This window comes from Narcine bancroftii, chromosome 2 (assembly GCF_036971445.1).
Source record: "Narcine bancroftii isolate sNarBan1 chromosome 2, sNarBan1.hap1, whole genome shotgun sequence".
Classification (NCBI taxonomy): Eukaryota; Metazoa; Chordata; class Chondrichthyes; order Torpediniformes; family Narcinidae; genus Narcine; species Narcine bancroftii.
In genome coordinates this window covers 12623674-12649866 of record NC_091470.1, presented here as the reverse complement: position 1 = coordinate 12649866, position 26193 = coordinate 12623674, and the positions used below count along the sequence as shown (strand labels likewise).

The 26193-nt window shown below is 42.8% G+C and overlaps 1 protein-coding gene across 5 annotated transcripts in view; it reads left to right on the top strand.

Annotated features, from left to right (window-relative positions):
• Positions 1-26193, top strand: part of pomt2 (protein-O-mannosyltransferase 2) — a 220156-nt gene that overhangs the window by 147481 nt on the left and 46482 nt on the right. For all 5 annotated transcript variants that reach the window (XM_069915874.1, XM_069915873.1, XM_069915876.1 and 2 more), the window contains exons 13-15: positions 11060-11211; positions 14822-14913; positions 22320-22396. In XM_069915874.1, coding sequence (XP_069771975.1) covers positions 11060-11211; positions 14822-14913; positions 22320-22396 — 321 coding nt within the window. The remainder of the gene's footprint in view (positions 1-11059; positions 11212-14821; positions 14914-22319; positions 22397-26193) is intronic.

Below are 26193 nucleotides of genomic sequence, written 5' to 3'. Positions count from 1 at the left end.
AAAGTCTTGTAGACCTCAATTAAGTCACTTCTCATCCTTCTATGCTCTAAAGTGAAAAGCCCCAGCCCTGCTAACCTCGCCTCATAAGACACGTTTTCCAATCCAGGCAACATCCTGGCAAATCTCTTCTGCACCCTCTCCTCAGTTCTGATATCTGATCACATGATGATCCGAAATTAACAGAATATTCCAAGTGTGGTCTAAATACAGAAATGCTTGAAAAACTCAGTCGGTATCACAGCATCTATATTAATGACGTTTCAGGCCTGAGCCCTTCCTCAAGGTATGGGTAAAAGCAGGCAGACCCTGAATAAAATAAATGGCAGAGGAAGGTGTACAGATAAATGGTGATCATTGGATATGGAGATAGGAAAGGTGAGGATGATCTTGTGGGGGGAGGGGTGGGGGGAGATGGAGAAACTTTCTCATTGGAAGACCACAGTACGAATTAGAAACAATGTCTCCTCCTCACTGATCATCAGCACAGGTGCTTATCCCACTGCTCTACTCGTTCTACACCCATGACTGTGTAGCCAGGCACAACCCACTGCTCGACTCGTTCTACACCCATGACTGTGTGGCCAGGCACAACCCACTGCTCGACTCGTTCTACACCCATGACTGTGTAGCCAGGCGCAACCCACTGCTCAACTCGTTCTACACCCATGACTGTGTAGCCAGGCGCAACCCACTGCTCGACTCGTTCTACACCCATGACTGTGTAGCCAGGCACAACCCACTGCTCGACTCGTTCTACACCCATGACTGTGTAGCCAGGCGCAACCCACTGCTCTACTCGTTCTACACCCATGACTGTGTAGCCAGGTGCAATTCCAATGCCATCTACAAGTTTGCCGATGATACCACTGTTGTTGGCAGAATCACAAACAGCGAGGAGGAAGTGTCCAGGAGGGAGATGGATCAGTTCATTGAATGGTGTAATGACAATAAGCTTGCACTCAATGTCAGCAAAACCAAGGAGATGATTGTGGACTTCAGGAGGAACTCAGGGGAACACGATCCAATCCTCAACGAGGGCTTACTAAGTGGAGAGGGTCAAGAACTTAAAATTCCTGGTGTCAACATCTCCGAGGAGCTGTCCTGGAGTCTCCACATTCATGCATCACAAAGAAGGCTTACCAGCGGTTATACTTTGTGAGGTGTTGAAGGAGATTTGGTATGTCACTGAAGACTCTCATAAACCTCTACAGGTGTACCAGGTGAGCATTCTGGGTGGTTGCATCACTGCCTAGTATGGAGGTGCCAACTCTCAGGACAAGAATAAACTCTAGAGCAGGGGTGTCAAACTCAAATTCACAGAGGGCCAAAATTAAAAACTTGGACTAAGTCGTGGGCCAAACTAAATATTTATTGAAAATTTTCAACAACATCTGCATGTTTTCTCTTCTTTCAACATATGTAATGTTAAACTTTTTCTTATTAAAATAAATGTTTAATAATAGTTTTGGTTAAACTCTTTCCAGAAGAAGCATTAACAACTGAGAAAGAAAATATTCAATAAATAATATTTCTCTATAGCCTTTAAGCTCCTTTTAAATGTTTTTTTTCACAAGCCAACAAGTCAAAAAAATAACAACTTGCTTCAATGACAAACAGGTTTGTCTTTTAAAATTATGAACATATAGTCTCCCTCCCACCTGTCTTGAAAGGTCCTGTTTTCTGTCTTTCGTTTGGCCATTTTTCGTAAGGGGCTTATTACGTGTGAGTTGGGTGACAGGTCGCAGATGCTAATGGAAGTAAAGAGAGGAGGTGGGGGCGATTAGCGGACTGAGGCGCCGGCGCCAATGCATTTACAAAGCATTCTGGGATTTGTAGTATTAGCTGTGCATGCACTCTACTGGCGCGGTGGCCAGCGGGCCAGCTCTAATACATATTTGATATGATCTTGCGGGCCAAATATAATTATATCACCGGCCAAATTTGGCCCGTGGGCCTGAGTTTGACATGTGCGCTCTGGAGGATTGTTAACTCGGCCTCCAACATCACAGGCACCAGACTTCACTCCATCGGGGACATCTACCTGAGGCGGTGTCTTAGAAAAGCAGCTTCTATCCTCAAAGACCCCCACCACCCAGGCCATGCCCTCTTCACTCTGCTACCATTAGGGAAAAAGTACAGGAGCCTAAAGACAAGAACTCAGTGGCACAAGGACAGCTTCTTCCCCTCCGCCATCAGATTCCTGAATGATCAATGAACCACAGACACTGCCGTACTTTTCATGCCCAATTATTATTAGTAATATTGTAAGATGGTTCTAATCTGAATGTTTGCACGATGATGCTGCTGTAAAACACCGAGTTTCATGACAATAAATCCTGATTCCTAACTGGAAAGGAGACTTGGATGGGCAGGTTTGGCTAACGGAAACTGGAGAAGTCATTGCTTTTTTGAATATTTTATTTTTCTTTTTAAAAAAAAATATAGTAACATTTTACTTATACAATACATTAACTTTTTTTCACAAACACAACAAACAAACAAAAACAAAACTTCTTCCTCCTCCTCTCCCACACATACAGATCCATTCACTGCCAGAGCTTACATATATCGAGTACAGTTGGGGAAACTGCGTTTTGTATATATAATAGTTACTTTTATTGTTTCTTTTTATTACTGTATCTGGGCCCCTATGTGGTCCAGGTATGGCTGCCAGACCTTTACAAAAGGGTCATATTTATTCTTTAAGCTGTTCATTTCTGCAGCCCATTGTGCTGTAAGCAGAGGGGAGTTGGACGTCTAAGTGATCGCGATTCACTTTTTTGCTAAATTACCTCATATACATAGCTCTGGGTCACCCGCGAAGGCCAAACCTGTTATCTGGTTAATTTTTCTGCGATATCTTACCAAAATGGCCTCACTTCCATGCACAACCACGTGGCATGTAGAAAAGTTCCTGCCTCAGACCCACATCTGAAACACATCTCTGAAATGTCAACTTTTGGTCTGAAACTTTTGTGGGGTATGATATAATTGATGTTAAAAAGATTGTATTGAACCAGTCCATACCTTGCATTTATAATTGATGTCGTACTGTCCTTACACCAATATGACCAGTTTCTTTCTGAAATAACCACCCCCAAGTCCGACTCCGATCTTTCCCTTGACCTCTGCAACCCTGGTTTTGTACTTTTGCTTTGGAGAGCAGAGTACATTTTGTTATAAATGTCGGTGTGTTCCCCATCCACACCTTCCTTTCAGTTTCACTAATTTCAGGTGGGGTCAATGTTGGTCCCCATCTTTCTCTGAAGAGAGGATACAAATAACCTCCCAAGGATGTTGGGAAACATAGAGACTAATGCAAGGGAGGAACTGAAAGAAATCAGCAGAGGGATTTGGGCTGCTTAGAAAAGTGGGCTGAAAAATGGCAGATGGAATTTAATGCTGATAAGTGTGAGGTGCTTCATTTTGGTAAGAAGAATCAGAACAGGACATACGTGGTAAATGGGAGAGCATTGAGGAATACAGAAGAGCAGAAAGATTTAGGAGTGACGGTACATCGTTCCCTGAAGGTAGAAACTCACGTGAATAGGGTGGTGAAGAAGGCTTTTAGTATGCTGGCCTTTATCAATCATTGCATGGAATATAGGAGTTGGGAGGTGATGTTGAGACTGTATAAGACGTTGGTGCGGCCTAATTTGGAGTTCTGTGTGCAGTTCTGGTCGCCTAATTATAGGAAGGATATAAACAGAGTGGAGAGAGTGCAGAGAAGGTTTACCAGAATGTTACCTGGGTTAAAGCATCTAGAGTATAGGGAGAAATTGGACAGATTAGGTCTTTATTCTTTGGAGCGTAGAAGGTTGAGAGGGGATTTGATAGAAGTATTTAAGATTATGAAAGCGATAGACAGAGTGGATGTGGATAGACTATTTCCGTTAAGAGGAGGAAAAATTAAAACAAGAGGACATGAATTAAGAATTAAGGGGCAGAGGTTTAGAGGTAACATGAGGGGGAACTTCTTTACTCAGAGAGTGGTAGCCGTGTGGAATGATCTTCCGGGAGAAATAGTGGCGGCGGAGTCAATTGTATTATTTAAGAAAAGGTTGGACAGGTATATGGATGAGAAGAAGATGGAGGGTTATGGGCATTGTGCAGGGAGGTGGGACTAGAGAGGGGTGTTTGGTTCGGTGCGGACTAGAAGGGCCTAATGGCCTGTTTCCGTGCTGTAAATTGTTATACATGTTATATATGTTATATATGTTAGCATCTCTAAGGACATGGTCTTGGGGAAATTGATGGGATTGAAGGCAGATAAATCCTAAGGGCCTGATAATCTACATCCTAGGGTACTTAAGGAAGTGGCCATTCAGATAGCAGATGCTTTAAGAATTATTTTCCAGAACTCAATAGACTCAGGATCAGTACCCATGGATTGGAGGGTAGCTAATGTTACCCCACTATTTAAAAAGGGGGGTAGAGAAAAAGCGGGGAATTATAGGCTGTTTAGCTTTACATCAATAGTGGGCAAAATGATAGAATCCATTATTAAGGATGTAATAGCGGAGCATATGACTAGCAGAGAAGGGATCGGACGGAGTCAACATGGATTTACAAAAGGTAAATCGTGCTTGAGAAATCTATTGGAATTCTTTGAGATGGTGACAGGTAAAATAGATGGGGGAGAGCCAGTGGATGTGGTGTAACTGGACTTCCAAAAGGCCTTCGATAAGGTCCCGCATAAACGACTGGCTTCCAAAATCAAGGCTCATGGGATTGGGGGCAAAGAATTGATGTGGATTGAGAACTGGCTGGCAGGTAGAAGACAGAGAGTTGGGATAAATGGCTCATTTTTTGAGTGGCAGGCGGTGGGTGACCAGTGGGGTGCCACAGGGATCTGTACTGGGACCCCAGCTGTTCACAATTTACATTAATGATCTGGATGAGGGGATTGGATGGAATATCTCCAAATTTGCAGATGACACTAAGCTAGGAGGGGTTGTGTGCACGGAAGGGGGTCAGGAAGCTCCAGTGTGATTTGGATAAATTGAGGGACTGGGCAAATCCATGGCAAATGCACTACAATGTGGATCAATGTGAGGTTATCCACTTTGGTCATACAAACCGGAGGGAAGATTACTATTTGAATGGCAATAGATTAAGAGATGGGGAAGTGCAGAGAGACCTAGGGGTACTTGTACACCAGTCTCTGAAGACGAGCATGCAGGTACAGCAGGCGGTTAAAAAGGCAAATGGTATGTTGGCCTTCATATCAAGAGGGTTTGAGTAAAGGAACAAGGAATCCTTACTGCAGCTGTACAGGGCCTTGGTGAGACCCCACCTGGAGTATTGTGTGCAGTTTTGGTCACCTTATCGAAGGAAGGATGTTCTTGCAATGGAGGGAGTGTAGAGGCGATTCACCAGCCTGATACCTGGAATGGCAGGAATGACTTATGAGGAAAGATTGCGCAAGTTGGGATTGTACTCGCTGGAGTTTAGAAGATTGAGAGGGGATCTCATGGAGACCTATAAAATTCTGGCAGGACTGGACAGAATGGATGCAGATGGGATTTTTCCAAGGATGGGAAAATCCAGAACCCGGGGCCATGGTTTGAGGATAATAGGCAAACCATTTAGGACCGAGATGAGGAGGAATTTATTGACCCAAAGGGTGGTGAATCTGTGGAATCCATTGCCACAGAGGGCAGTAGAGGCAGGTTCATTAAATATATTTAAGAGGGAATTAGATCTATTTCTTCTGTATAAGGGTATTAAAGGTTACGGAGAGAAGGCGGGGACGGGGTACTGAACTTTAAGATCAGCCATGATCTCGTTGAATGGCGGAGCAGGCTCGAAAGGTCGAATGACCTACTCCTGCTCCTATCTTCTATGTTTCTCTCTCGCTTTGTGGTATTTAATTGCCTCCATAAATCAATAAGATTTAGATCCTTCAATTATGAAATTGGATTTTTTCTGCCTTCGCCCTCGTTATTGTTCTTGCCAATTTATCTAGTATTGGGTCCAAGCAGAAATTAAAATCTCGTCCAACTAATATATTTTGTCTTCCCTCTGCTGTTTTTAAGAAGATGTCCTTCATAAAGGCTTCATTGTCATAATTTTGGGCATAAATATTCATAAATGTCCATGTTTCTCCATAAATTTTACAATGTGCCATTACATACCTTCCAGCTTGATGAATCGAGGTATCTTCTATTAACACTGGTGTTTTTTTATTAATTAGAATCGCCATCCCTCTTGCCTTTGAACCAGAGAAAGACAATATTATTTTTCCCACCCATCCTCTGTTTCATTTATCATGTTCCAATTTGGTAAGATGTGTTTCCTGCAAAAAGATTATATCCACTTTTAATTTAAGTATGCCAAGATCTCCTTCCTCTTCACCTACTCGTTTATCCCATTAATATTAAGACTAATAAACCTTAGTGTTTTATCCATACCATTTTTTTTTTTTTTTTTTTCATTTTTCACACCATAAATCACAATAGCCATGATATACACTTTTTCTTTTCCACACATTTACAGTGACTTTTTCTCCCTCCCCCCTCCCTCCTCCCAAGCCACCCCCCCCATCCCTCCCCCCTCTCATCCATTTTAGTTATACAATCTAGGTTGCATTAATTCAGTTAGACAATGTTGTCATTCAACAAAAATACACCAGAAATTCTACTGAGTCCATTTTTTTCTTCTCTTCTCCTTCCATCAACTTAGGTAATGTTTGTTCCATACCATTTCTCACACAAATATTGTATTTCGAATTTTCTAAATACTGTTGTAACATTTCCCTATTAAAAGAAATTTTCAACATATTAACTTCCCCTTTAAGACACACACACACACACACACACCTCCCCTGCCCCCCCCATCCCCACCCACCCCTAACTCAGACGATGATGTTGACAGTCGTACCTGGAAGTCCGTGGTTTCTTCCAAAGAAGAAGAAAAAACCCTCCCTTTGGTGCCATCTCCCTCCCGTCGGATTTCCCACCTTGCTGCTTACCACCTTTCTGTCTTTTCAGAGCTCTCCATATATACCAGTATTGTTTTTTTCTTTTAACAGAGAAAACATCTCTCTCTCAGTAACTTAAGAGTCTTATCAGGACTGGTCATGGTCACTGTTCGCCGGTTCTTATGGGTCTGAGGGTCCGGTGAGGCCTTTCAATTTGTAGCTTTGCATTTAACTTGTTTTGTCCCAGCATTTTTTGGATCCACATTTCAAAGAAACTCACCGCGCCTTTCCCCTCGATTCTTACTCTCAGTCCGATGATTCTTACATTGTTGTGTCTGCTGAAATTTTCCATATGGTGAATCTTGTCCATCAGTCCTTATTTTTTCTGTGTCCCATACTTTTGCTTTTTCTTTCAGTGCCTTCAGCCTGTCTTCTGTTTGGACAAGCTCAGCCTCTGAATGACTCATTCCTTCATTAAGTCTTCCACAACTTCTTTAATTTCTGTTACCTTCTCTGATCTATCTCTCATCGCTCATTCCACATTCATAAAATGACTGGATAAAGTTTCCATCATGTTCAGGATGTTGGCTACAACTTGGGCCAATCCCTCGCAGCTCTGCTGGGTTCAGCTGGTCCCAAGGCCCCTCCTGAGTCGCTCCTCGTTGGGCTTCCGCTTGATGTTCTTGGCTGAACTGCTTTGGATTGCCTCAGTCATTTAGCTCTTGTTTTATCCATATTTGATGATAAAATTTTGGTTTTTGAACTTTTAACCCGTCTTTTTAATACTTTTTGTGGAGAGCTCTTTCAAAACACTTCTGCTGAGCTAATTAACACGTCCACGCCCTGAGAAGTCATTGTTAATGCCAGCCGGTTAGACGGTCCCCAGACGGATGACATTAATATTGATTTCTCCAGTTTCAATTGACCACCCTCCTTCCCCTGCCCCTGTCTCCTTTTTACTCTCTCTCTCTCTCTCTCTCTCTCCCCCTTCCCTTTTCCCTCTATCCTCTTTACCGCAGCTCTGCATTCACAGCCACCCGCCTCTTCACTCCCCCTATTTGGAGACTGGACAGAGAAGTGGCCCAATGAAATACAATGTCGGAAAGTGTACGGTAGAAAAACAAATGGGCAGACTGTGTTTTAAATGGGGAAAAAATTGAAATGAACCAGATGCAAAGGGATATGAGAAGTCCTCATGAAGGTAAACTTGTATGTTGTGTTGGTAATGAAGAGGCAAATGCAATGCTGGCATTCATTTTAAGAGAAATGATAAAACAGGAGAAGCAGCTCGTTAATAGAAAGAAGGAAGCATGCATTGGACTTGGGAAGCAAAAAACAGGAAGGACTCATGAGAATTATCTGGTAGACAGGAAGGAAGAAGTTTTTTTGATAGGAATAATATCAAGCGCTGAAGGGCCTGTAGTGTTCTATGTTCTGTAAAGAATGTAGGAGAGCTAGAAGGGGGCATAAGAAGGCCTTGACATGTAGGATTAAGGAGAACCCCAGAGTGATCGATGCATATGTGAAGAACAGAAGGATGATGAGAATGAGGGATAAAGGAGGCAACGTGCCTGGAAGTGGAGTAGGTTGGGGAGGTCCTAAATGAACACTTTGCTTCAGTATTGACCAGAGAACGAGACCTTGGTTAAGAATAGAACGAGCTTATGTGCTAGATCATGTTGAGATAAATTAAGAGGAAGTGCTGGATCATCTTAAAAATGTTAGGATTGATAAGTCCTTAGGACCAGACACCATATACCCCATGTTGCTGTGGAAAGGGAGGGAAAAAAATTGCTAGAACATAGGCCATGATCTTTGTGTCCTCCTTTGCCATAAGGGAGGTACCGGAGGATTGGAGAATGGCAAGCAGTGAGTTATACATCAATGGTGGGCAAAATATTGGAGAGAATTCTTAAAGGCAGATTTACAAGCATTTAGAGAAGTACAGTTTTCTTAGGGATAATAAGCATAGCTTTGTGTCAGGAAAGTCAAGCCTCACGAACCTAATTGAGTTTTTTGATGAGGGAATTAATAAAGGTAGGGCATTTGTTGTGCTATATATGGATTTTTACCAAAGCAGTCTCCCCCATGGGAGACTCGTTCAGAAAGTCATAAGGTGTGGGATCCATGGAACCTTCACTATGTGGATACATAATTGGCTTGCCTGTGGAAAGCAGAGGGTAGTAGTGGACAGAAAGGATTCTGCCTGGAAGTCACTGACCAGTGGAGTTCTGCAAGGATCTGTTCTTGGACCCCTGCTCTTTGTGATTTTTTATATAAATGACCTGGACGAAGAAGTAGAGGGATGTGTCTGTAATTTTGTGGATAAAACAAAGGTTAGAGGTGTGGATAGTGTTGGACAGAGTTGGGCAGAGAAATGGCAAAAGTGTGAAGTGATGTATTTTGGAAGGTCAAACTTGAAGGCAGAGTATGTGGTTAATGATTGGATACTTAGCTGAGGCATCCATAGATCCCTGAAGGTTGTTACACTGGTTATTAGGACCGTCAAGAAGGATTATGGTAGGCTGGGCTTCATTAATCGGGATGAAACATGAAAGTCTGCAAACGTGATTGTAGTAAAAACACACTGAACTCAGCCGGTCTTGTAGCATCTGTAGGAGTTAAAGGAATATTACTGACGTTTCAGACCTGAGCCCTTCTTCAAGGTATAAGCAGAAAACCAGAAGGTGTCTGGATAAAGACTGAGGAGAGAAAGGGGGAAGAATGGGAGGAAGAGGAGTCCAGACTAAAAGCTGAAAGGTGTTAATTGGCTATGATGAGGAAAGGTGAGAATTGATTTTGCCTCTGTGAAAGAAGACAGAGGGAAAAAGGGAGAGAGAGTCAGAGCTGGGGGAAAGGAGATGTAGGGAAGAAGAAAATTTAATGGAAACTGGAGAAGTCGATATTAATGCCATCCGGGTGGAGGGTGCCTTGATGGAAGGAGAGATGTTGTTCCCCCATTTTGTGGGTGGTCTCAGTCTGGCATGCATGAGACCATGGACAGACTTCAGCAAGGGAATGGGGCGGGGAATTCAAATAGGTGGCCACTAGGAGATCCACACTATTGTGGCGGACAGAGCTAAGGTGTTCAAAAAATTGATCTCTCATCTGCGACCAGTTTCTCTGATGTAGAGGAAACCGCAATGGGAGCACCGGATGCAGTAGACGATCCCTGCAGATTCACAAATGAAATGTTGCTGCACTTGAAAGAACTGTTTGGGGCCCTGAATGGTAGTGAGGGAGGAGGTGTGGGCACAAGTGGAGCAATTCCTGTAGTTGCAGGAGTAGGTTCCAAAAGGATAATTGGTGGAGAGAGAGGAGTGGACAAGGGGGCCACGATGGAAGGCGGAGAGGGAAGGAGATGGGAATATGTGTCTGGTGGTGGGATCCATAGTAGGTGGCGGAAATGGCAGAGAATAAAACATTTCTGTGTGTTTTAACTACAGCCAGTTTCTGCAGACTCTCGTGTTTCACTCGCAGGAAAATGCCTGCTGTGAGACATTCCTCGTATAGAAAACTGCTCAATGTGCTGGAAGATAGACTGCGAGCAGAAAACTACTTCTGTGTGCACTGGAACAGAAACCATTTCACAGAGGTAACAGTCATTTATAGGGCAATAGAAGGTCTGTCAGGTTTCTTGGATTTTTTAAAAAAAGGCCTTTTTTCCATTCTAATTGTTCAGTAATTTAAGATGTGGTAACTGCAGTATGCTTTTGGCAGTTGTGACCATTGATGTGTCTTTTGACTGGATCCACTGTGGACATGTTAATATAAATGATTGTTTCTGAATTTGCTATTCTTTCCCTACCCACCTTTCACCTTTGCCCTCTAGTTAAAAATAATCATTGCATTTTTTGCACCATTTTAATATTCAAAGCAGCAGTCGATGGTTCTCTACTACTTTCAAATAATGCTTGGGAGAGATTACATCAGGGCAGGAGAGTGGAGATATGCAATGTGGTTCCAAACTAAAGGAGACAACGCAATGAACGCCATTGGAACAGGTAGCATCTGTGGAACGGAGCAACGGTTGACCTAAGAGGTCAATGACTTTCCAAAAGAATTAAATGTGTACTGCGCTGGAATAAAAAGAGCAGTTCCGCTTCTGATCCTGAAGCTTGTTTTGTATATTTACAGAATGGGACTGGAGATTCAAATGATTTCTGGAGAATTGAAGTGGCTGGAGGGCAAAGTGGGGACCTGATTAAAGTTCTAAGGAGTAAAATTCGATTAATCCACCTGGCAACTGGCTGTGTCCTGTATTCTTCTGGGAAATCCTTGCCCAAATGGTGAGTTAATGATTGGCTAACTGAAGTATGTGATTCAGTCCATTGGTTCATTGCTGAGAAAAGTGTGGGTGTGTTATCAATGTTGGCACGTTAATCAGCAGGTGCTGTACCTTTCAGAAAGTTGCTTTGGATATTCCCTGTTGCTCTTGCAATGTTGATTGAATTTGATGGCTTGAAAAGATTAAACTGTACACACCATGGACTTAATTTTCTTTTAGTTCTGTACGAGGAAAATATACTTATCGCAATACTTTGTCTTTTACTTGTTGATATACAGTGAGATGAATGACATGAGGTTTATGCACAATTTTATTGACTGTAGGAGAAGGAGGCATGAGAAGGCAGTAGCAGGTAAGATTAAGGAAAACTCAAACGCATTGTGCACTTGCATGAAGATCAGAGGAAGATGAGAGAGGTATAGGATCGATTAGGGATGATAAAGTAGAATGTGCCTGGAGGCTGAGGAGGTTGGAGAAGTCCTAAATGAGTGCTTAGCTCAAGGGAGAGTCCTTGGTAAATTTGGTATCGGAATAGAACAGGCAAATGTGGAGAATGTTGAGGTTAAGAAAGGAAATGCTGGATCTTATAAAAATGTTCCTGGGACTGAACAGGATATACCGCTGGACACTGCAGACAGCGAGGGAAGAGATCGCTGGGATATTGGTGATGTTCTTTGTATCCTCCCTGGCCACAGGAAAGGTACTGGAGGATTGGAGAATGGCAAATGTTATCTATTTGTTCAAGGAAGGTAAGAAAAGGTATCTCATTGAAACACTTAGAATGTTGGAAGGCATGGACAGAGTAGATGTAGAAAGGTTGTTTCCTATGGTGGGAGAGTTTTGGACAAGTGGACACAACTTCAGGATGCAGAGGGATTTCTTCAGACTGAGTATGTGTTACCACAGGCAGTTGTAGAGGTCAGGTCATTGGATGTATTTAAGCCAGAGATCAATGTCTTGATTAGCTAAAGGTTACAGGACATCAAAGGTTGTGGGGAGAAGGCCGGGCAGTGGAGCTGAGTGAGAAACTGGATTAGTTCATAATTAAATGCCAGGACAGAATCAATGGGCTGAATAGCCTATTTCTGCTCCTATGTCTTATGATCATAGAAAAAGTCCTCTGAGATAGTGATTCGCAGGAATTTAAATTTGCTCACCTTTTGCACCTCTGACCTCCCAATGATCACTGGACTGTATACCTCTCATTTTCCCCTCCTAAAGTCTACCATCAGTTCCTTGTTTTGGTGACATTGAGAGGTTGTTGTTGGTACACCATTCAGCCACGTTTTCAATCTCTCTCCTGTATGCTGCCTCCTTGCCCTTTATGCAACTGTCTACCGTGATATCGTCAGCGAATTTGTAGATGATATTATTGTCTTACCGAACCACACAGTCATGGGTGTAAAGTGAGTAGAGTAGGTACACAACCCTGTGGTGCTCCGGTGCTGATGGAGATTGTGGAGGAGATGTTCTTACCAGTCCGCACTGATTGGGATCTGGAATTGAAGAAATCCAAGGATTGATTACACATTTGTACCCTGGATTTGTGGGGTGTTGAGGCCCAGGTCTTAGAGTTTGCTGATCAGTTTTGAGGGGATGATGGTGTTAAACGCTGAACTGTCATCAGTGAAGGGCATCCTGATGTATGCATCTTTGCTATTCAGGTGCTCCATAGTTTTGTGTAGAGCCAGGGAGATGGCATCTGTTGTAGACCTGTTGCTGTAGTAGGCAAATTGGACTAGATGCGTGTCACCACTCAGACAGGAGCTGAAATGCTTCAACATCTGTCTCTCAAAATACTTCATCACAGTGAATGTGAATGCCTCTGATCAGTGGTCATTAAAGCAATACCTCTTCTTGGGCCCAAGTACAATTGAGGCCTGTTTGAAACAGATGGGTCCTACGTCCATAGAACATTACTGCACAGTGCTGGGTCTTTGGCCCATGATGTTGCACCAACCTCTGTAAACCAACTCCACAACAATTTTTCCCAACCTCACACCTATAGCCCTCAATTTTCTTACGTCCATGTACCTGAGTCTTTTGAATGTATTCTATTGTACCAGGCTGCACCACCACCCCCAGCAATGCATTCCAGGTACCCTCAACTCTGAGTAAAAATCTTGCCCCTGACATCTCCCCTGAACTTTCCTTCACTCATCTAAAAACAATGTTCTCTGGTATTTGCTCTGCTTGCCCCAGGAAAAAGGTAATGGCTGTCTACCCAATCTAGGCCCTTCAAAATCATAGACCTATTGGTTGAATGGTTGACATTCTATGTTAGAACCTTTGAGACTGAAAGTGTAATGAGGGCAGGGTGAGTGGGGTTGGATAGGGGCTAGTTAGGAAAGGGTGAAGGGTCACATTGAGAGACATAAGCAGTTGATAAACAGATGACTGACAAAGGGAGAGCGCAGTGAGAGAAAAACGGGTCAGGTCGAGGAAGAGGAGTCGTACAGGATGAAGCTGGTGACAGTGAGAAGGGAGTGATCTGTGGAAATGAGGGCTAGAAGTTAAGAAGGTGATGATGGTGATATAAGAAAAGCTATTAGGAGAAACTGCAGGACACAGTGGATCAAATGGAACTGAAAGTGGGTGGAGGGGGGGTGTTGAAGGTCCTCGATGAAATGTGGGTGATGGAGGATGGATCCACTAGGTGGAGGGGGTTGAGAAAGGAGGAAGAACAGAGATAATTCAGAAGTGGGGACAGGAGATATTACCTGTGAGCTGTGCAATTGGACACCTCATCCATAACACAATAAGTAATACACAGACAGAGGTGAGGGAGGATGTTGGTGGTGGACAGGGGATGATGGGGTGATGGTGTGGTAAAGGGAGTGAGGTTGGAATGGGATGATTCTTTCAGTATGTTGGCTGCTTTTCCAAGGCAGTCGAAGTTTTGAATAGAGTTGATGGAAGGGAGGGTGTACGTGTGATGCCCTGAGACATGTTTACAATCCTCTGGAATTTCTTGTAGGCTTGGGAGGGGGCAGTTTCCATGCCAAGCAGTGATGTACCTGAGGGGATACTTTTGATGGTGCATGTGTGGAAGCTGTTAAGTGATGTGGGTGACATGCCAAATTTCTTCAGACTTCTGACCATTTCTTGGCCATTACATCGACATGGGTGGATCAGGACAGGTCACTGGGGATGTTGCTGTCTGCTCTCTCTGCCTCCTCACTGGTGATGCAGACCAGGGAGTGCACACTTCCTTGTGAGGGCTATAACTACGGTACCTCCTTGGTCTTGCTGAAATTGAGGGAGAGTTTGTTCTCCTGGCACCTAGACACAAATAGCTCTATCTCCCTTCTCTACTCCTAATTGTTGTTGTAGAGATCTTTCTTTCAATGATGGTGTCATCTGAAAATGGGTGGAATTGCAATCTTGAGCAGACAAAGAATTGCTGGAGGAACTCAACAGGTTAGACAGCATCCATGAGTAGAAATGGTCACTAAGTGTTTAATGTCTAAACCTTTTATCAAGTCTGGGATAGGTGTCATTGCTGGTCACTTATTCCACGGTTAAGTGTAAATAAGATCTGACTTTCTGTTTTAACATTTGAAAACTTGACTCACAGTTATGCCACTTTTGTCCATCTTTGTGGTTTCCAGGGGATGGGAACAGGTTGAAGTCAGCTGCAGCCCTTACCTAAAGGAAACCCCCAACTCATTGTGGAACATTGAGGATCATATTAATGCCAAATGTAAGTCTCTGCTGATGTGACTCATTATGTCTCATCTTCAGTTATATTCTTGGCTTGAAGTTTCCTGACATGGAAATGCAAAGAGTGTGGTAAACAAGGTGGATGAACTAAGGGTGTGGATTGACACGTGGCCTTATGATAGGAAATAGGAACAGGAGTAGGCCAAAAATGGCCCATTGAGCCTGCTCCGCCATTCAATACGATCATGGTTGATCTAATTTATGACCTAACTCCACCTGCCTGCCTTCTCCCCATATCCCCCAATTCCTCTATCATGTAAAAATTTATCTAACCAAATTTCAAATATGTTTAATGAAGCAGCCTCAACCACTTCCCTGCTTAGAGAATTCCAAACATTCACTACTCTGGGAAAAACTATTTTTCCTCATCTCTGTCCTAAATCTAATTAGTTTCCCCGGCCAGCTCAAAAAACCTTCCTACATCTATCTTATCCATACCCTTCATAATCCTATATGTTTCTATAAGATCTCCTCTCATTCTTCTGAACTCGAGCGAATACAATTCTAGATGATTTAATCTTTCATCATAAGTCAACCCCTTCATCCCAGGGATCAACCTAGTAAACCTCCTCTGGACCGTCTCCAAAGCCAGTATATCCTTCCTCAAATATGGAGACCAGAACTGGACACAGTACTCCAGGTGCGGTCTCACCAGTATCTTATACAGTTGCAACATGACCTCCCTACTCCTGAATTCAATTCCTTTAGCGATGAAGGCCAACATTCCATTTGCCTTCTTAATAACCTGCTGCACCTGCAACCTAACGTTTTGTGATTCATGCACAAGCCCTCCCAAGTCCCTCTGCACAACAGCATGCTGTAGTTTTTCACCCTTTAAATAATATTCAGCTCTTTTTTTTTTCTTGCCAAAGTGGATCACCTCACACTTACTAACATTGTACTCCATCTGCCAGACCTTTGCCCATACATCCAGCTTAACTCTATCCCTCTGCAGACTCTCCACATCCTCATTACAATTTGCTCTTCCACTCAATTTAGTGTCATCCGCAAACTTGGCTCCACCACATTTTGTCCCCGCCTCCAAGTCATCAATGTAAATGATGAACAGTGGTGGGCCTAACACTGACCCCTGCGGCACCCCACTTACCACTCTCTGACAACCTGAAAAACTCCCATTTATCCCGACTCTCTGCCTCCTGTCAGACAACCAATTAAAGGAAGATTGTAACTGGCTGCTAAATATTCCAGGATTTTGCTGCTTTAGATGTGACAGAATTGGCGAGGTATGAAGGGGAGATGTGGCATTGCTTGTCAGGGAAGCCTTATAGACTGGAGGACTCATCGCGCGAGGCTCTGTGGGTTGAACTAAAAATAAGAAAGGTGAGGCTATAGATATAGAGGATTGAATTTTTTGAAGAGGTGACTAGGAATGTGGATGAGGGTAGCGCAGTGGATGTTGTCTATATGGACTTCAGTAAGGCCTTCGATAAGGTACCACATGGAAGGTTAGTTAGGAAGGTGCAGTCTTTAGGTATAAATTTTAAGATAGTCAAATGGATTGAACATTGGCTGAAAGGGAGAGGCCAGAGAGTGGTAGTGGATAATTGTCTGTGAGGTTGGAGGCCGGTGACCAGTGGTGTGCCTCAAGGATCTGTATTGGGCCCATTGTTGTTCGTTATATACATTAATGATCTAGATGATGGGGTGGTGAATTGGATTAGTAAATATGCAGACGATACTAAGATAGGTGGAATAGTGGATAATGAAGAAGGTTTTCAAGGATTGCAGAGGGATTTGGGCTGCTTAGAAAAGTGGGCTGAAAAATGGCAGATGGAATTTAATGCTGATAAGTGTATGGCAGATGGAATTTAATGCTGATAAGTGTGAGGTGCTTCATTTTGGTAAGAAGAATCAGAATAGGACATACGTGGTAAATGGGAGAGCATTGAGGAATACAGAAGAGCAGAAAGATTTAGGAGTAACGGTACATCGTTCCCTGAAGATAGAAACTCACGTGAATAGGGTGGTGAAGAAGGCTTTTAGTATGCTGGCCTTTATCAATCATTGCATGGTATATAGGAGTTGGGAGGTGATGTTGAGATTGTATAAGGCGTTGGTGCGGCCTAATTTGGAGTTCTGTGTGCAGTTCTGGTCGCCTAATTATAGGAAGGATATAAACAGAGTGGAGAGAGTGCAGAGAAGGTTTACCAGAATGTTTCCTGGGTTTAAGCATCTAGAGTCTAGGGAGAGATTGGTCAGATTAGGTCTTTATTCTTTGGAGCGTAGAAGGTTGAGAGGGGATTTGATAGAAGTATTTAAGATTATGAAAGGAATAGACAGAGTGGATGTGGATAGACTATTTCCGTTAAGAGGAGGAAAGATTAAAACAAGAGGACATGAGTTAAGAATTAAGGGGCAGAGATTTAGCGGTAACATGAGGGGGAACTTCTTTACTCAGAGAGTGGTAGCCGTGTGGAATGATCTTCCGGGAGAAATAGTGGCGGCGGAGTCAATTGTATTATTTAAGAAAAGGTTGGACAGGTATATGGATGAGAAGAAGATGGAGGGTTATGGGCATTGTGCAGGGATGTGGGACTAGAAAGGGGTGTTTGGTTCGGTGCGGACTAGAAGGGCCTAATGGCCTGTTTCCGTGCTGTAATTGTTATGTTATGTTATGTTATGTATATTATAGGCCGCCAAAAGAGGATAGGGAACTGGAAGAGCAAATTTGCAGGGAAATACCTGAGATGTGTAGTAGAAACAGGGTTGTGATAGTTGGGGATTTCAATTTTCCTAACATTGATTGGGAAACACAATCAGTGAGAGGGCAGGATGGCTTAGTCTTTGTACAATATGTGCAGGATTGCTTTTTACCAGAGGGGAGGCAGTGTTAGAATAGGGCAGGTGACGGAAGTGTGCATTGGTGAGAACTTTGGATCCAGCGATCATGGGTCCATTGGCTTCAACTTAAATATGGAAAGAGGTAGGTTAGGTCTGATGTTGAAGGTCTTTGAGAGGGGGAAGGCTAGATTTGAAGAAATGAGAATGGATTTGCAGAAAATTATATGGGCTGATCTTTTTTCTGGAAAGGATGTAGAGGAGACTTGGAGGGTATTTAAAGAAGAGATATTGAGAGTACAGGATCTTTACGTGCCAGTCAGATCAAAAGGCAAGGCCAAAAGCTTAAGGGAACCATGGTTTTCTGGAAAAATTAGGAAGTTGGTTTGGGATAAAAGGGGGGCATTTACTAAATTTAAGAAGGAAAAAATGGATAAGATGTATGATTATTACATAGATTGCAGAAAAATCCTGAAGAAGGAAATTAGAAAGGCAGAAATAAGGTATGAGGTGTCAATAGCTGATAAGGTAAAAGTGAATCCAAAGGGTTTTTACGGACATGTGAATAGTAAAAGGAGGGTTAAGGATAGAATAGGACCACTGGAAAATGGGAGCGGTGAACTGTGCGAGGAACCGTGTCACATGGGAGAGATATTAAATGATTTTTTTCTCATCTGTGTTCACGAAGTAAAAGGACAATGGACTATGTGAGATAAGTGAGGCAAATGGCTGAGTTAGGAAAAGATAGGGATGAGTAAAGAGAGGGTTTTGGAGCTTCTAGGGTCAGTAAAAGTGGATAAGTCTCCTGGTCCTGATGGGATTTTCTCCAGGACGTTAAAGGAGGTCAGGGAGCAAATAGCGGAGGCACCGTCTGATTTTTCAACGATCACTGGAGGAGGGTGTGGTGCCGTGGGATTGGAGGGTTGCTAATATAGTTCCGTTGTTTAAAAAAGGCATGAAGTCTCGGCCAAGTAATTATAGGCCTGTAAGCTTGATTTCGGTGGTAGGGAAAGTTATGGAGGGTATTCTTAGAGATGGTGTGTATGAATATCTAGATAAGCAGGGATTGATCAGGAGCACTCAGGATGGGTTTGTGAAGGGGAAGTCATGTTTGACAAACCTTGTTGAGTTTTTCGAAGAAGTGACAAGAAAGGTGGATGAAGGTAGGGCAGTTGATGTAGTCTATCTGGATTTTAGCAAAGCTTTTGATAAAGTTCCACATGAAAGGTTAGTAAGGAAGGTTCAGTCACTAGGGATTAATAGAGAAATAGTAAGAAGTGGATGGAGGAGTGTGAGAAACAGCAGTACCTTCACAGATTTCGCTCGAGACAAAAATTGAGAACAAAGAACATTTATTGTACAACAGTGCAAAGTTGGGTGCTTCCCCTTACCATGGGAATACACACACATACTGGGGCTCACCCAACTTTTATGCTGTTCATTTCAGTGTAGAGATACCCCCCCCCCCACCCCCGTAACATTCTTCTGCCTCCTGGATTGGTTTGGCATTCGGTAATTCTGTCTGCCTAGGTGCAGTTTCTGTAAACTTGAAAGACCATGGGGTATCCTGTCTGGGTCCCATCATGTCATTGTCCTTATTCATGAATCTGCCTTTGTTCTTATTCAAACTTACTTAACTTCCTCTAGTCTAGTCTATTATTCTTTATTTCATTCATACTAACTTTGCTTCGTATAATCTATTATCTCTCACAAGGAGAGACAGCAGAGGTTCATGGTGGACAACTGTATGTCAGGATGGAAGCCTGTGATGAGCGGAGTACCTCAAGGATCGGTGCTAGGTCCCCTGTTGTTCATAATTTATATTAATGATTTGGATGATGGGGTGGTTAACTGGGTAAGTAAATACGCAGACAATACGAAAATAGGGGGAGTGGTGGATACCGAGGAAGGTTTTCAAGGATTACAGAGGGATTTGGTTTGTCTGGACAGTTGGGCTGAAAGATGGCAGATGGAATTTAATGTAGAGAAGTGTGAGGTGCTTCATTTTGGTTAAAATAATCGAATAGGACATGTGTAGTCAATGCACAAGTACAAAGAGATCTAGGAGTTATGGTGCAGGGTTCCTTGAAGGTGGATTCCCATGTTGACAGAGTGGTTAAGAAGGCATTTGGTACGCTGGCCTTCATAAATCATAGCATAGAGTATAGGAGCTGGGAAGCGATGTTGCGACTGTTTAAGGCGTTGGTGAGGCCAAGTTTGGAGTATTGTGTTCAGTTCTGGTCTCCAAATTATAGGAACGATATAGATAAGGTGGAAAGGGTGCAGAGAAGATTTACAAGGATGTTGCCTGGCTTAAAATCCCTAGAGTACAGAGAAAGATTGAAGAGGTTAGGACTTTATTCCTTGGAATGTAGACGGTTGAGAGGGGATTTAATAGAGGTGTTTAAAATTATGAAGAGAATAGATAGACTAGATGCTCCCCTTGAGAGCAGGGGAGGTTGAAACAAGAGGACACAAGTTAAAGGTCGGGGGTCAGAATTTTAGGAGGATGCTTCTTCACTCAGAGAATGATGACTGAATGGAATATTCTTCCGGAGGAAATAGTTAAGGCAGAGTCAATTCTTTCATTTAAGAGGAGGCTGAATATAAACATGGATAAGAGGGGGGGGGGGGTTTAGAGGGTTATGGGCGGAGAATAGGCGGGTGGAGCTAGCGGAGTTATTTGAGTAGGGCCGAGATGGCCTGTTTCCATGCCATAAACTGTTATATGGTTATTATGAGTGTTTAAGTTAAAAAAAAATAACACTGATGCTTATAACAGATTTTTAAAGTTAAGTTATAGAATATTTCATTGGAAAGTTAGTTTTTGGGTGGACTCTCAAAGAGTCCTTTGACATTGGAGCTGGAAATTGTTCAGTGGAAACTGTAAACATGCCATGGAATCAGAACAATGGTCTAAGTGGACAGAGATGCTTTTAGCATACCGATGTGAAATGATTCAAGGAACTTTGGAGAAATTTCAGCAGACAGATAGGCTCAAGATTCTCCGAGATGTGTCCGCAGCCAGGAATTTGAAGTTCTTGACCCTCTCCATTATTGAGCCCTCGATGAGGACTGTCTTTCAAGCCAAAGCTTCCCGATCACATTCTTACACTGGCCATTCTGCTTAACATTACCTCGTTACCAGCAGCCTTCTTTGTGATTGCAGGCTTGATTTACATGTTGCTATTGACTAGATGAATGTGGTGAGACAGGACTGTAGGAGCAAATGGAAAGGCCAGGCAGAGTTGGTGTTCAAAAGAATGGCTGTTTTATTGAAACTGCGCAGCAGGAGGCAAGTCAAAGCTGATCTCCTGAGCAGGATTTTGGTACAGCTTTCAATGCTCTTAATGGATATGATGACAGAAACTTGGTGAAGCTGAATAGGAGTTAACACCTAATAAATGGCAAGATAAAAGTTGATTAGGAATGAGATGCTAAATTATCTGTAAGCTTAACTTAAGTCTAAATTTCTGTCACAGCAATGCTTAACAATAAATCCAGTTTTGTGTTACTGCAGTGGTTGGACGCTAGAACATTGTGAATGAACTTATTGAACCCTGCGTGTCGTTCCTGCTGTCTTCCATAGATCTACCCGTCGACCTGCCTGCTGTTCCACATTAGCACAATTCACATCCCTATTTACTAGTTCAGAATCAGAATTTATTATCATGAACAAGTCATGAAATTCATTGTTTTGCAGCAACATCACAGGGCAAACATTCATATCAACCACCGCACAAAAATAAATAAAACTAGGGCATGAAAAGTCAAAGTAAAGTGGTGCCTTTGGCTCATTGATCATTGTTCAGGAATCTGATTTGAGCAGGGAAGAAGCTGACCTTGTTATGGCCGTCATTAATCTTTCCCCAACAACAAGGATGCAAGGCGTCCTAGATCGTAACCTCTGGATTATTACCATGTGCATGTGAGAATAGGGGGATCGGGCATATGACTGAGCAGATGGACCATCCAATTACACCCAAATGACATACAACCCCAGTAAGTTTTGAATGGTGGGAGGAAACCTGAGCACCCAGAGGAAACCCTCGCAGACACGGGGAGAATTTGCAAACTTCTTACAGACAGAGCTGGATTCGAACCTTGGTTGCTGGCGCTGTAATAGTGTTGTACTAACCCCTATGCTCACCATTTCAGATTCATAAACAATTGTTGGGCAGAAGTGATTTGTACAAGAGAGAGCAATGTGCCAGTTTCTGTGCTGAATGAATCTATGACTCCTTGATGCCACAAATTAATGAAATGGATCCTTTAAGACAAGGGTAATTACTCAGAATTGATTTGGAGTCGAGATTATTGATGCTAGAAACTGAAGCAAAACACAACCCATTGGAGAAACCAAGTGGGTCAGGCAGCATATGTGGAGGCAAGGAATTGTTGATGTTTCAGGTCAAGACCCTGCATCAGGGTGACCCATTACCTATGTTTCAACACAATAAAACATTTGCTATATATGAGCCGAGAATGAGAAAGAAATTACATACCCAAATACAAGTGTTTTATTCTCTATGGACATTGATGTTGCTCGGATCTGGACTTATCCTAATGTTGACATTATCCTTTCAGTGCCAAACATCAGTCTGGATGTGTTGAAACCCTCATTCCCCGAGGTTCTGCTGGAGTCTCATGTTGTCATGATAAGGGTCAGTACCTTTTACTTGGACAATGTACTCTGTCTGAAATAATTTCACAAAGTCGTCTGCAGTGGCCGTATATTTGCTACAGAACACCTAGCCTGGAGATAGAATCAGAGAGTCTTTCAGGACCCACAGACCCAGCTTGTCCATGACCAACTGCTCTCCTGCTTTAGCCTCACGTCTGCATTAGGCCTTTACCCCTCCCATGCATGTAATTGTTCAAATGTTTCCAAAAGGAAGCTAACCTCCTGCCTCGTCCACTTTGTTGGGCAGCTCATTCCATGTCCTCACGAGTATTTGAGTGAAAAACTGTTCCCTCGTGTCTTCAACACATTCCACCCCGAACCTAATAGTTATGTCCTCGTGTCTGAGATTCTACTACTCTTGAAAACAGACTGTCACCATTTACCTTATCTTTGCCCCTCGTGATTTTATAGACCCCAAGAAGATCTTTCTCAATCTCCTACACTCTAAGAAAAACATCTAGTTTTTCTAGTCTGCCAAAATGATGCAAATTCCCTTATCATGGGATTAACTTCCAGTCTTTTCTGTCCCATTTCAAACTTTATAATATCTTTTGTACAGCTAGGTGACCAAATCTGCAAGTGTGGCCTCACCAAATCTTGAATAGTATCCAATTTAAAGAGCTATATACCTGCTCCCCCAGATCCCTCAGCTCCATGATTTTCTTCTGGCCACAGCAAGTCCTGATATGATTCAATTTACCCTCAGTTTTCTTAAACATAGAAACATAGAAGATAGGAGCAGGAGTAGATCATTCAACCCTTCGAGCCTGTTCCGCCATTCAACGAGATCATGGCTGATTTTAAAGTTCAGTACCCCGTCCCCGCCTTCTCTCCGTAACCTTTAATATCCTTATACTGAAGAAATAGATCTAATTCCCTCTTAAATATATTTAATGAACCTGCCTCTACTGCCCTCTGTGGCAATGAATTCCACAGATTCACCACCCTCTGGGTCAAGAAATTCCTCCTCATCTCGGTCCTAAATGGTTTGCCTATTATCCTCAAACCATGGCCCCTGGTTCTGGATTTTCCCATCATTGGAAACATCCCATCTGCATCCATTCTGTCCAGTCCTGCCAGAATTTTATATGTCTCTATGAGATCCCCTCTCATTCTTCTAAACTCCAGCGAGTACAATCCCAATTTGCGCAATCTTTCCTCATAAGTCATTCCTGCCATTCCAGGTATCACCCTCTGCCTCTGCACTCCCTCCATTGCAAGAACATCCTTCCTTAGATAAGGTGACCAAAACTGCACACAATACTCCAGGTGGGGTCTCACCAAGGCCCTGTACAGCTGCAGTAAGGTATCCTTGTTCCTATACTCAAACCCTCTTGATATGAAGGCCAACATACCATTTGCCTTTTTAACCGCCTGCTGTACCTGCATGCTCGCCTTTTCATCCAGAGGCAAACCCAAGTAGCACATACAATCATCCTTGTCTAAGCAAAAAAAAATGCAGTGTCCTAGTACCAAACACTGAGGAACTCCAGATCACAGTCTTCTAGTGTCTGTTTTGAAGCCATTTTTTGGTGTAAATCCAGTCGGCCTCCTTTCCCATCTGCTTTAACCTTCCAGATCAACTGACCATTTGGGAATTTGGCACACACTATACTAAAATCCAGATAAACATCAATGCTTATCTTTGCTCCTTGTCATCTCTGCAAAAAAGTATCTCGTCAAGTCACCTTTATTTATCATTCTTACCATGCTCGCATTGTAAAGACAAGATAGCATTCGTACGAACTGATTTACCATGCACAAATTGAGGCTCACTTTCTGTAATCTTCCCCTGGCCATCCTAAGCGTAGTAGATTCTATCTTTCAGAAGCCTCTCTAACATAAGAAATAGATGCAGGAGTCAACCATCCAGTCCACTGTTCAATCTGATCACAACTCATCTGATGATCGCCTCATCTCCACCTACCTGCCTTTTTCCTATATCCCTTAATTCCCCTACTATGTAAAAATCTATCCAACCTTTTCCTTAAATATGTTTTCTGATTATGCATGCAGCCCTTTTTAAAAACAGCACTATATCTTCAATCCTATTGTCCTCCAGAACTTATCCTGTTCTCGTCAATGAGTTAAAAATGTCTGTCAAAGGCTCAACAATTTCCTTCCTACCTTCCCACCATGTTCTGAAATGCACTTGGTCTGGACCTGGAGATTTATCCACCTTGAAATGATCTAATACTGTGAACACTTCTTCAATGCTGACACAGACATGCCCCAGGATATATTCAGTTATCTTCTTCCCTTCCCATTCTTGCTTAAACACATTCACAATATTATTAATTTAAGATCTTACCCTCCTCCTTTGGCTCTACACCTAGATACCCCTCCTGATTCTTCAGGGGACCGATTCTTTCCCCTGTGACCCTTTTGTTCTCAATATACATAAAATCTTTTTGGATTTTCCTTTGCACTGCCTTTGAAAGCTATGTCAAAACCTCTTTTACCCTTCCTTATTTCCGCCTCCACTCTGCTCCTGCGTTCCTTATAGAACATCGAATACTGCAGCACAGTACAAGCTGTTTAGCCTTTGACGTTGTGCCAATCCGTATATTCCTTCCTAAACCCTCCCTACCCCATAACCCTCTATTTTTCTTTCATCCATGTGTCTGTTTAAGAGATTCTTAAATAAGAGACACTTATTCTCGAGTGATTCCCTTGAACCTGCCTGTCTGTATCTGGAGTACAGAACATTGTAGTCCTTCAGCCCACAACGTTGTGCTGACCGATATAAACCCACTCCATAACTATTATAACAGACCTTGATGAAGGGCTCAAGCCTGAAACATTGGTTATGCACCTTTATCTTTGCTACTTAAAGTGCGCAGTTTGGCCAGCTGAATTTTTCTAGCATTGTGTTTTTACTATAACAATCTAATTTTTCCCTCCCTCACACCCATAACTCTCTATTTTTCTTGCCTATCTAAGTCCTTTAAATGTCCCTATTGTACCAGCCTCCACCATCACCCCCAGAAATATATTCCAGGCACCAACCACTAAGTGAAAAATCTTACCTCTCCATCTCCCCTAAATTTTCCTCCACTCAACTTGAACAGATGACCTCTGGTACTTGCTATTGCCATCCTAGGAACAAAGATGATGGATGTCCACCCTAATCATCTTGTAAACCTCTATTAAGTCACCTCTCATCCTTTTTTGCTCCAGAGTAAAGCCCTCACCTCTGTCAACCTTGCTTCATATGACAAGTTCTCCAACCCAGGCAACATCCTGGCAATTCTCCTCTGTACCCCTTCATCAACATGCTTCTTGTAATGAAGTGACCAGAACTGAATGCAATAGTCCAAGTTTGCCCTAACTAAAGTTTTATAGAGCTGCAACATTACCTCATGGCTCTCAAACTCAATCCCCCAACTAATGAAGGCCTACATACCATATGCTTTCTTAACTACTCTATTTAACTATTTAACTTGCAGCACCCTTGAGGGATCAATGGGCTTGTACTCTCTCTCTCTGTTCCTTCACACTTAAGAATCCTACCATTAACCACATGCCTTTGAGTTCGACCTTCACACTTAAAAACATAGAAAATTAGAAAATAGGAGTAGGCCATTTGGCCCTTCAAGCCTACACCGCCATTCATTTTGATCATGGCTGATCATCTACTCAGTACCTGCCTTCTTCCCAAACCACTTGATTCCCTTCACCACAAGGGCCAAATCTAACTCCCTTTTAAATATGGATAAAGAACCAGCTTCAACTCCTTCTTGTGGCAAAGAATTCCATAGATTCACCCCTCTCTGA